A 10,703-nucleotide genomic window follows, 5' to 3' on the forward strand; every position below is an offset into this window, starting at 1 on the left:
CCTTTAAAGAAGATAACAAAATAAAACAATTTTGATTAAGTAAAATTTAATGCTTATATTTGAATAATTGAAAACATGTTAACGAGGCTTTGACATATTTGGATTTTTTTACATTATTCTATGTTTAATTTTATTTAAATCCAAATTTAGGATATATTTCTATTTTCAACTCATAGTCATTCATATTAAATTTATTCTAATTCTGATTCCTATAAACTTCTAAAATGAAGAACAGAGAAAATGATAAGTGGGAGATTTTTTTCAAAACAATGGGGGCCAAGTGGAACTTTCAGCATCCTTCCGCTCAGTGCGGATAAAGTATATACCATCTTTTTTCTACCTTAAAAATAGAAAGTTGGAAAAAGTGGATTAAGGCAACTGGAAAGCCAGCCTATAAGATGACATCCATAGCAGGTTCCCCCCTTGCGCCTTAGCCACGCCCCTTTTATATTCATTGCTCTGTGCCTGTATCCCATTTGTTTCATTTTTCCCTCTTAACGTTTTCGCATCAGAGCCCGGATTCATTAATCATAGACTCTTCTCACCTGTATTAAACTACCGCCATTCCTTTACATTTTGATCCCCAAAAGAAAGGGAAAAAAAAAACCCAATTTGTCTTTTTTTATTCTTTGGGTTTGTGTAGATTTGTTAAGGATTTTAAGGTTGTTCTCTTGTTTTGTTTTGTGATCAAAAAAGGGTTTTCTTTTCTTTTGTTTTTTCTCCATTGGTGTTTGGTTTGTAAGTAGAAGTAAAAACAAAAAAGGGAAAGAAGGAAAATGGACAAGAAAAAGATTGCGGTCCCACTTGTATGTCATGGCCATTCACGTCCTGTTGTGGATCTCTTTTATAGTCCTGTCACTCTAGATGGCTTTTTTCTCATTAGTGCCAGCAAAGGTAGTTACTATTTAGTATTTATTTGGTCTCTGATTTTTGTTCTTCTGTAAAATGCATTATGATTTTGTTGTTTATTTATTGTCTCTGGAAAGGGGTTTATATACAAGTAATTGATTGTCTTAAATCCACTTTTTAATCCCTTTCTAGGCTTATTTGTAGTGTATATTTGATTGATTTGATTATATAAATCATTATATGAATATAAGTGGTGGCTATTAGTACATTATAATGTTAAGACCTTAATTTTTCATAGAACAATGAAAGATATGTAGTTCTTTAGAGGGATAAATCGATATTGATCTCAAGCTCGTAAAAATGATGCTTTATTTGCCTGGTTCAGATTCCAGTCCCATGCTGAGGAATGGTGAAACTGGAGATTGGATAGGAACGTTTGAAGGACACAAGGGTGCAGTGTGGAGTGTTTGCTTGGATACAAACGCTTTACGGGCTGCTTCTGGTTCTGCCGACTTTACTGCGTAGTTATTCATTCTTGATCGCTTTATTTGCTATATGTTTTTGTACTCTAAAAGTTGTTTGTCTGTTTTTTTATTGTTTGTGATTGCATATATATGCAGATTTGGTATATAACACGGGAGGTCTTTGAACATCTCACTATAAATTGCCGATTTGTAGTGCTGCTTTTCTTGTGCCTGCTCTGTACAATTTTCTATCTGCTGTTGATTATTGATTCTCAAATAATACACTATCACTTAAAAGTGGACAATACTTTTAATAATGGTTTGCTTACCCTACGTAACTGCTCGTGCTTCAATCTCCTACTGCTATAGTTTGAATTGAGATATTTTAACTTGGAATCTTGGACGGTATATGTTGTTTCAACTGCTGTTTCTTTATGGGGTTGTTCATTGATAAAAGGTTGATAGATCTTGTGAAATGCCATTTCTTTTGTGCAGGAAAGTGTGGAATGCACTAACAGGTGACATATTGCACTCATTTGAGCATAAGCATATAGTTCGAGCTTGTGCTTTTTCTGAGGTAAATTTGTTGCTTTTCATTCCGTTTAAGCTTTCACTTGGATGAACTAGTCTAGTTGATACATGGTGGAATATGGTAGGGCAAATTAAAGAAAGATATGGTGTTAGAAATGTGTACAGCGTATGTGGGTTCGTGAATCATCGTTCTTTTGATAATAGGATATTTATACGATATATTAGGCAGGTTGTTGAACAGCTTTCTAGGTTACCCTTTTTGTCATTATTACTATGTGAAAGTAATTTTAATTGCTTACAGATAACCTCTGTGGTTCTTGTGAATAGTACTGATTGTTTCTAAATGCAAGCTAGTAGTGCAACATTTAATGGCTTCTCTTGATCTTTAGTCTATTTGGTTGCTTTGACAAGGAAATTTAAACTATGTTTTGACTTCTGAAGGCCTGGTCAACATGCAATGAATTTTTGTCGCAATTATCATAATATTTTTGTTCATTTTGTTATTCTTGTAAGGAATTTATTAGAATACGAAGGAACCTCTACCTTCTCTGCTATTACAGATATAGGTGGACCATTTCTCCACTATTAAAGCCGTAATTGTTGATACTATCATATTAATATGGAAAATCATAAATAAAGACATTCTGAATTGACTTGTGTAAATTTGTCCATATATGAAGTCATACTCATAGGAATCACGGTGAATGTTGGGATTATTGAAAAGATAGTGCATTGTTCTATCTTATCTGAAAATAGCACTAGTTTTCAGTTTTTCTTAAAGGCCTTTTGCTCATCATTAGTTAAGTTCTGTTGTGGAATTGTTGATTTCTTTGTACCCAATATTAAAATTTGGTCAAGAACTCTAATTGTTATTGCCTGTTTTACTTCTTTACTTCTTGCTTGTTATTCACCTCATTCAAGGGTTTCTGATTTTGTATCAGGATACACGCCTTCTGTTGACTGGAGGAATAGAGAAAGTCCTCCGTATTTATGATTTGAATCGTCCAGAAGCACCTCCGAGAGAAGTAGACAAATCTCCTGGATCTGTCAGAATGGTTTCATGGATGCATAGTGATCAGACGTTATTAAGTTCTTGCACTGATATGGGGGGTGTCAGGTATCCATCTCCCTCGTTTGGAGGTTCTTTCATTTAACTTCTGTCGCATATGTAGTTCATTGTTCTTTAAAAGAAAGCATTTTGCTTGCTTTTGTTGTTATTTACTATCGATTCCTATTACATGTTTGGATACCATGACACTTAGTTGGAGGGTTTGAGACCAAATCTTTGGATGCATGAATTTCAGTGGACAACAGTTTTAACTTTTGTATGTAAGCTTATTTCAGAGGGAGGGAGAAAGCAGAATAGCACACGACATATAAGTAGTTGCAGTCCAGATGCTTGCCTGCTTGTTGATTCAGTAAATTTTTAGTTAATTTAAAGCATTTTTACAGGGTATATAACTGTGTCAAATTGATCTCATATGTTGTTATTAACCTAGTGTAATGTTTGTCATGGTTATGGCATCTTTGCCCTCTCCTATTTCTGAATTTCTTACTGGCTGTACAGATTATGGGATGTAAGGAGTGGTAAAATAGTTCAAACACTAGAGACCAAGTCACCTGTGACCAGTGCTGAAGTGAGTCAAGATGGCCGATATATGACAACTGCAGATGGATCTACAGTTAAGTTCTGGGATGCAGACCAGTAAGTTCCGACTTCAACTGAGATTGGTCTGATTGTTGTGCTAGAATATCTACTCTTAATTGATCTCTGCATTATGCCTTTACTCAGCTTTGGGTTGGTAAAGAGCTACAACATGCCTTGCACGGTTGAATCGGCTTCATTGGAACCAAAATATGGAAATAAATTCATTGCCGGAGGAGAAGATATGTGGGTTCGTGTTTTTGATTTCCACACCGGAGATGAGACAGGTATGTTCTCAAACGTAATATGTGGCTTTGCACAATAGATTTGGTGCTTGAATCCACATGTCATATGTGATCTCATGTTTTTAGTTTCCATTTTTTCCCCATGACTGATTGACATCGGGGGTGTGCAGCATGCAACAAGGGTCATCATGGTCCTGTACATTGTGTACGTTTCTCACCAGGAGGGGAATCATATGCCTCAGGATCCGAGGATGGAACCATCAGAATATGGCAGACAGGCCCTTTGACTGATCATGAAGAAACCAAATCACATGCAGCAAACGGATCAGTTGGAAAGGTGAAGGTATCAGTGGAAGAAGTTTCGCAGAAGATTGGGGGCTTCCATATTGCAGAAGAGGGCAAGACCAAGGAGAAAGAGTAAACAAGAGGGTGATAATATCGAGCAGTCTGCAGGCATAATTGCATTCAGCCAACATCTTCAACATAGTTTTTCATATCAGAATTTCTTTTCTATTTTTGTATAAATTCTGGTTTTGAATTTGCTATATATGTAAACTTGGACTAATGTTTTGTAAAAAGTTGTAATGACATATATACTTTAAATTTATGGTGTTGATGTGATCACTCACATCCAAGGACTACATTATAATGTCTTATTGCTTGCCAAGTCTCTATCAGAAAGCAATGGATTTATTATTAGCTCAGGGAGCGTTTTAGGATAAAATTGCATGTTCCATGGTCAGTTGGCCGCAGCCCCTGATGAGTCCAAAGATCAAATTTTAGAGATGATAATCGTTCCAAGGCATGTGGAGACTAAGTGTGGGTGCATAAGCTAACTTAATCAACCACAGTTAATGGTCAAAGCGTTGGCTGCATAAATCAATTGAATTGAAGATCAACCAAATTTGAGTTATTTCTCATTCCAATTCAATCTCTGGATCATACGATAAAATCTTGATACATATCCCAGGCCTCTCATGCAGTGATATCGGTTTAAAAAAAAAAAGCTCTGATGGTTTTTCCATAACACCCTCAAATCAATGCATCCCTAATTTGTTAAACATTAGTAATCCCACTCAAGCTATACTTGAAACCAGATATCTAAATGCAAGATTTACTTAGTCAATGCTGAAACTACCACTCATTATGTTATGAAAATTTTACCACAACAGCAGCAAGTCTGGAAATTAGATGGATGATACCTTTGGAACATCAACTGGGAAATTCTGGATCTCATCCATCCATGGGTTTTTCTCCTTTGCTGGATTTACGGTCCTCAAAGCTTTCCATACAGCACTGTTGCATTTGAATCCAGAACCAAATGCTATTTGCCATGTTCTGTCCCCTTTCCTAATCCTACCCTTAGCTTCCGAATATGCCAATTCATACCACAGAGAACTGCTTGAGGTGTTTCCAAATCGGAAGAGAGTCATTCTTGATGGTTCCATATGCCATTCGGAGAGCTGCAAATTCTTCTCCAGTTCATCCAAAACAGCTCTTCCTCCAGCGTGAATGCAGAAATGTTCAAAAGCTAGCTTGAAATCTGGAATGTAAGGCTTGATCTTCATTTTGATAAGCTTCCTTCCAACCAATGTAGCAAAGAAAAGCAGCTGCTCGGACATCGGAAGAACCAGAGGCCCCAATGTGGTGATGTTGGTCTTTAGAGCATCACCAGCAACTGCCATGAGATCCTTTGACAATGTAACGCCAATCTTTCCTGCAGAGTCTTCTTCCTGTGTAACACAAGCAAAGCACTTATCATCCGCGCCCTTGTGAGTGCGAACAGTGTGAACCAATTGGTATTTGGATCTTCTTCTGTCAGAGCGTTTGTTAGAGAGCAGTATTGCCGCGCCTCCCATCCTGAATAAGCAGTTTGAAACAAGTTTTGAGCGATCATTTCCAAAGTACCAGTTCAAGGTGATGTTCTCCATGCTGATAACCAGTGCATAGGAGTTCGGATGGACTTGAAGTAGATTCTTTGCAAGATCTATTGAGAGCAAACCAGCACTACAGCCCATTCCTCCCAAGTTGTAGCTTTGAATATTCCCTCGAAGCTTGTAATGGTTGATAACCATGGCAGACAAAGATGGCGTTGGATTAAACAAGCTGCAGTTCACAACCAAAATTCCAATGTCTTTGGGTTTTATGGAGGTCTTAGCCAAAAGTTCATCAATAGCACCAAACATAACAATCTCAGCTTCTTTTCTAGCTTCTTTCATTGATGGGTTAGGTGGAACATTGAGGACAGCCTCTGGAAGATATGTCTCCTCGCCAAGCCCGGACCTTTCAAGAATCTTACGCTGAAACTGAAGGTTTTCCTCTGTGAAGGTACCGGCCAATTGAGACCGATCCATGAAGATCCTTTTGGGGCATTTCCGAAATTCATCCGGTTTATAGCAAGCAAAGTTGACAAGGTAAACAGGACGAGGACGAGTGAGAAAGTAGAGAGTCGACAAGAAAACAAGAAGAGTCGAGCAGATGATGACAGAAATAAGATTGTATTGAAGATGCTCCCAAAGATCATAAAGATCCTGGATAGAAAATGTTGAGAGTTGTGCAGTGATTACAACTACAAGAGGGGAAAGGAAGAGATACATTCCATGGGTGATCAAGTAATGGTACCCAAGCTTCACATATTTTAGCTTAACTGATTTCTTAAAATCAGGTAGCTTCCGAGACGATGATGGGATCAATGGTTGCTCTGGTTTTGAATCAGTCATATTTTACCTGTTAAACACTAAACTCATTGTATTACATCAAACACAAAAATGGGAATCAAAAGGAAAAGACAATTCAAAACCAACAAGAAAGACAACCGGCAAAACAAATAGAAGGTAAAATTAAGCAACAAATGTTGGGTGTAATGGTAAAGCACAATACAAATCATAGAGACATATTATTAGGAGGGACGGCCACAAACACCACACATAGACCATAAAACGGCATGAAAGATTACCAAAAATAATATAGAAGGTAAAGTCGAACCAGAACTTTTTACATGGTCTCTCTCCTTTCCTTTTCCTAGATAGTTACTGATTTTATCCCTAATTTTGGCCAACGATTTTAACCCTTCTAAGAGATGAACTGGGTTTTATCAGCATTATGCTCATATAAAAATCGCTTATGAACTGTAGAAATCATATTTATGAATGAAATTAAAATTATCTGGGAAAGTAATGGATAGAAAAATAATGGCGGATCCTTAACCCGGAACTTTACACCTTAAAAAGCTTAAAATTCTATGTTCAGTACGATAAAGTGCATGCATTACCAAATCAAAAGAATTTCACATCAAATCTAACTACGAGTTCTGCAAACCCAGATCAGAATTTCACATCAAATTCTTAAAATTGAACAGAGACAAATGACAATGGGGAAATATAAAAAAAGTACAGCAAAAAAGAATAAGAAATGCACATTGAAACAACATAAAAAAAAAAACAACAACAACTATTAAAGGAAGTTAATCAAAAGAACCCACATCAAGAAAACTGACCTTAATGCCCAAAACCCAACCAAGGTCACTTAAATCTATACAGGAACGGCCTCGGAGAGAGAGAGAAAGAGAAATGATAAATATAAAAACGACTATATAAAGTACCGGTATTAAGCTGTGCTTGGTTTAAGAAATTTAAATATTTTAAAAAAAATTCATCTCAATTTTATTTCTTACACTTTTATTTTAATAATTTTAGCCTTTAAAAATGATTGGGTTTCTTATAATAATTTTTTCAGACAATTAATTTATTAATGTTGTTATATATATATATATATTTACTTTGATATCATTGAACTTCAATCATATCATATCATATCATATCATACGCGAGTGAAAGTAATTAATTGATATAAATATTAAAAATATTTTTAGTTGAGATAATAAATTGAGAGAATAAATTTTACATTATTTTGAATTCAAATCTCACTACATGTATATATTTTTTAGATTTTATATAAAAGTCTTCAAAATAATATTTACTTCTTTATAATAAAAAAGAAACTTTTAATAAATTCATAATTGAGTTAAAATCAAGTCGAAAGTAAAATTAAATCAATCAAAACTTTAAATATTAGTATAAATTTTTAGATGAATTTTATCTAATTTTTAAAGTATTTAATTTGTGGGATCAAATTCATTCAAAGTATATATATATATATATCTTATTCGCCTATGTATTAATAATTTGTTTAATGACGAGTGTAGTTTGTTTTGAGCTAAAAAAAATCACAAGAAAAGAGTTCCATAAATAAAAACCAAGGGGCCATACGAATTGCATGTTACCCCGTGCCAAATTGGCCTTGTTTGTTTTATTAGATGGCACTTTCCATAAGGTTTTGGTGACATAGTTACCAAGTGGAACCAGCATTGAGTTGTTTTTTAATTTATTTGTATACTTTGAGACATGGTTGTAATAATATTTTGAAGGCAAGCTTTTCATCCATGCAACAACTAATGGCTCTCTTCACCATAGGTTTTACTCAAATGCTCTCTTCACAGTTGCTACTTGAATGTGGATGGTGGGGTGAGTTAAAAGAAAAAAAAACACTATATTGAGGGAGGCATCTAACAATCCTAAAATGTCTTTCAAGGAAAAAATTGCTCAATTTTCAACAGTACCATAGTCTATCGATAATTCTTTTGATTATGAATACTTCAAACTAAAGGATGTGATGTGATAATTGGAATTGAGGATGGAATCTCATCCATAAAGTTCTCAAATAGGGTCCATGGTTAATGGAGAAGAGTATGTCTCAAACAGACATTATCAAACTCTTGTGGAGAAAAATCAATTTCAATGCCTCATTGATCAAATGCTACACCCTATGGAAGCTAATCCAACTCTTCCAATTAATGGATTTAGAGAACAAATATTACTTAGCAAAGTTTTGATTGAAAAAAGATTATATGAAAGTGCTTTCAAACGACCTTGGAATGATCTTTCGTCAAATATTTAACAATGCAACCATAGGCTCTATTGTGTTCAACTTCTTAACCATATTCACATTAGCTTGGATTTGTTTGTCAGGTTTAACGAGAGCTATGTACAAGAAAGCATACTTAACACAATTAGTGATATTACTAGAAAGGTAATCCAAATTGACTATGTTAGATCATGGTTGTGAGTTAAAGAGTGAAGATTTTTCAAAATTTTGTGAAGAATGAATTGATCTGCCATAATTTGTTATGGCAAATTAAGCTCTTTTCGCTACTTAAGGAGCTTGTATTCAGGTCATTTTATTTCTTTTATGTCTATTTTTATAATTATTTAGTTTTAAGTTTACATTGAACAAATCGAGCTTTTGTATTGTTTTATAACATTTTAGGTCGATTCGAGCCTAACAAAGAACTAATTAGTTGATTGAATGTGTAAGACAATAACTTAAGTTGAGGAGTCAGTGGACTATCATGGATGATGCAACATTCAAGGAGGAAGTCGCGACATTCAAGGAGGAGGAAGTAATGAGTTGATTGAGTGTGCAAGACAATAAACATCCCACATGCTGACCAATCAGCTTATTTAGCTGATTATTTGGCTTGCAAAACAGCCCTTGAAGTTCCCTTGAAATTGCATTCAAACCCCTTCACTTATCAAGCATTTGTAGATTTGCCCCTAGCTAAATTTAGCAAGTTTGGAAGCTTCAAACTTGCCACACGTGTGGTCGGCCATGGGGGAAGTTATTGTGTAACGTCCACGTTTTAACTCGGGCTAGGTACAGTGATGGATCGAGTCAAGAATTAGTATAAAATTTTATTTTGAAATATAATAAATAAGAATTTTGAGTATTAAATTAGGAAGTATATAGATCTAATAAGAAATTAGAGAAAAAAGTACTCTTTACATAGGAAATTTTAAAATAGATACATTGATGTAGTTGAAAGAAGAAATACATTGTTGTGGCCAAAGTAGGAAAAATATTAAGTTAGGAGATATATAATAGTAGAAGAAAGGAAGGAAGGATTAAAAAGAAATTTAACCAAAGTGTTGTATGAGTCATACTAGGAAATATGAAAGATGAGGAAGGACAAAGTGGTAATTAGCCAAGTGGATATTTATTAGGTGAAATGATGATGGGTAAAAATAAAAAGATGGATGGCTTAAGGACTTAGTAGCAATTTGACCATTTTAATTAAAAAAGTGAGATATTTTAGTGGAATGGTGTAGAAAAGTGGAGAAAATATGAAAATATATCATCTTTTCTCAAACACAAACTGTCACTACTTCTTCTTCTCCCCCCAACTTCTATCCAACTTTTCTTTTAATTCCCTACATGTCCTTCCATCATAGTTGAACCATCCAAGCTTCAAACTTTTATTTTTCTTTGAAATTTCCTTAGTAAAAATCAAAGAGCTAAGGTAAGAAATGATGAAATTATCATACCATACATGTTTATTTTTATTAAATAGTATAGGAAAGTCACTTGATTGTTTTTTTTAACATATAAATGTTATATGTTTTATATGAAACTGAAGAGAAAGAAAAGAAAGGAGATGACCTAATTGAAGAAAAAGGGAAAGAAAAGGCTAAAGAGTGAAGGAAGAAGAAAATACATCATCTCAACCTTTTTGTTGTAAGCACTACAAGATTTTTAAATTATTTTTATTTAAATACTTATATTGTAGTATGAAATTACATAGAATAGAAATGTAAAATATATATTTAAATTTGTAAATAGATAAAAAAAAAGATTAGGTTATGAAATCATGAAATTTGTAAAGAAAATTATAGGTGGAGAATATGAAATGGTATATTGTTTGAGCACTAAGCAATGATGTTGTGGCAAAAGTATATGTGTGAAAAAGGTGTGATATTTGTGATTTATGAAATGGGGGCTAAATTGTAGATGATAGAGAAATGAGAAATCTTTTTCGAAATATTTAAGTAAATTATTTAAATGTATGAAATTCAGCTTTAATGCCCAAGTAGACGGAATTTAGAACTACTAGGATATTAGTGGCATGCCATTAAG

General features: G+C 34.3%; 2 protein-coding genes and 1 long non-coding RNA gene across 4 annotated transcripts; 2 read left to right on the top strand and 1 right to left on the bottom strand.

The window, feature by feature from the left end:
- Positions 1 to 301: 301 nt before the first annotated feature.
- On the top strand, positions 302 to 4,341 carry LOC107962641 (serine-threonine kinase receptor-associated protein). Of its 2 annotated transcripts, none has more exons than XM_041115118.1 (7): positions 302 to 894; positions 1,235 to 1,370; positions 1,809 to 1,890; positions 2,786 to 2,961; positions 3,412 to 3,549; positions 3,637 to 3,776; positions 3,861 to 4,341. In XM_041115118.1, the coding sequence occupies exons 1-7, from the start codon at positions 777 to 779 to the stop codon at positions 3,878 to 3,880; spliced, it is 810 nt and encodes a 269-aa protein (XP_040971052.1). In that variant the 5' UTR covers positions 302 to 776; the 3' UTR covers positions 3,881 to 4,341. The 2 variants fall into 2 exon arrangements, with proteins under 2 accessions (XP_040971052.1, XP_016754591.2); XM_016899102.2 differs by having other exon boundaries at positions 357 to 894; positions 3,905 to 4,341.
- A 288-nt stretch (positions 4,342 to 4,629) lies between these two features.
- Positions 4,630 to 7,370, bottom strand: LOC107962642 (3-ketoacyl-CoA synthase 11). The gene is made up of 2 exons (XM_041115117.1): positions 7,231 to 7,370; positions 4,630 to 6,461 (listed from the first exon to the last, which is right to left on the bottom strand). The coding sequence occupies exon 2, from the start codon at positions 6,452 to 6,454 to the stop codon at positions 4,922 to 4,924; it is 1,533 nt and encodes a 510-aa protein (XP_040971051.1). The 5' UTR covers positions 6,455 to 6,461; positions 7,231 to 7,370; the 3' UTR covers positions 4,630 to 4,921.
- A 2,564-nt stretch (positions 7,371 to 9,934) lies between these two features.
- Positions 9,935 to 10,406, top strand: LOC121230414 (uncharacterized). Its single transcript, XR_005928404.1, has 2 exons — positions 9,935 to 10,089; positions 10,207 to 10,406. It is a non-coding gene; the product is annotated as an uncharacterized lncRNA (long non-coding RNA).
- The last annotated feature ends 297 nt before the right edge of the window (positions 10,407 to 10,703 follow it).

The sequence above is a fragment of the Gossypium hirsutum genome, chromosome A06, assembly GCF_007990345.1.
Source record: "Gossypium hirsutum isolate 1008001.06 chromosome A06, Gossypium_hirsutum_v2.1, whole genome shotgun sequence".
NCBI lineage: Eukaryota > Viridiplantae > Streptophyta > Magnoliopsida > Malvales > Malvaceae > Gossypium > Gossypium hirsutum.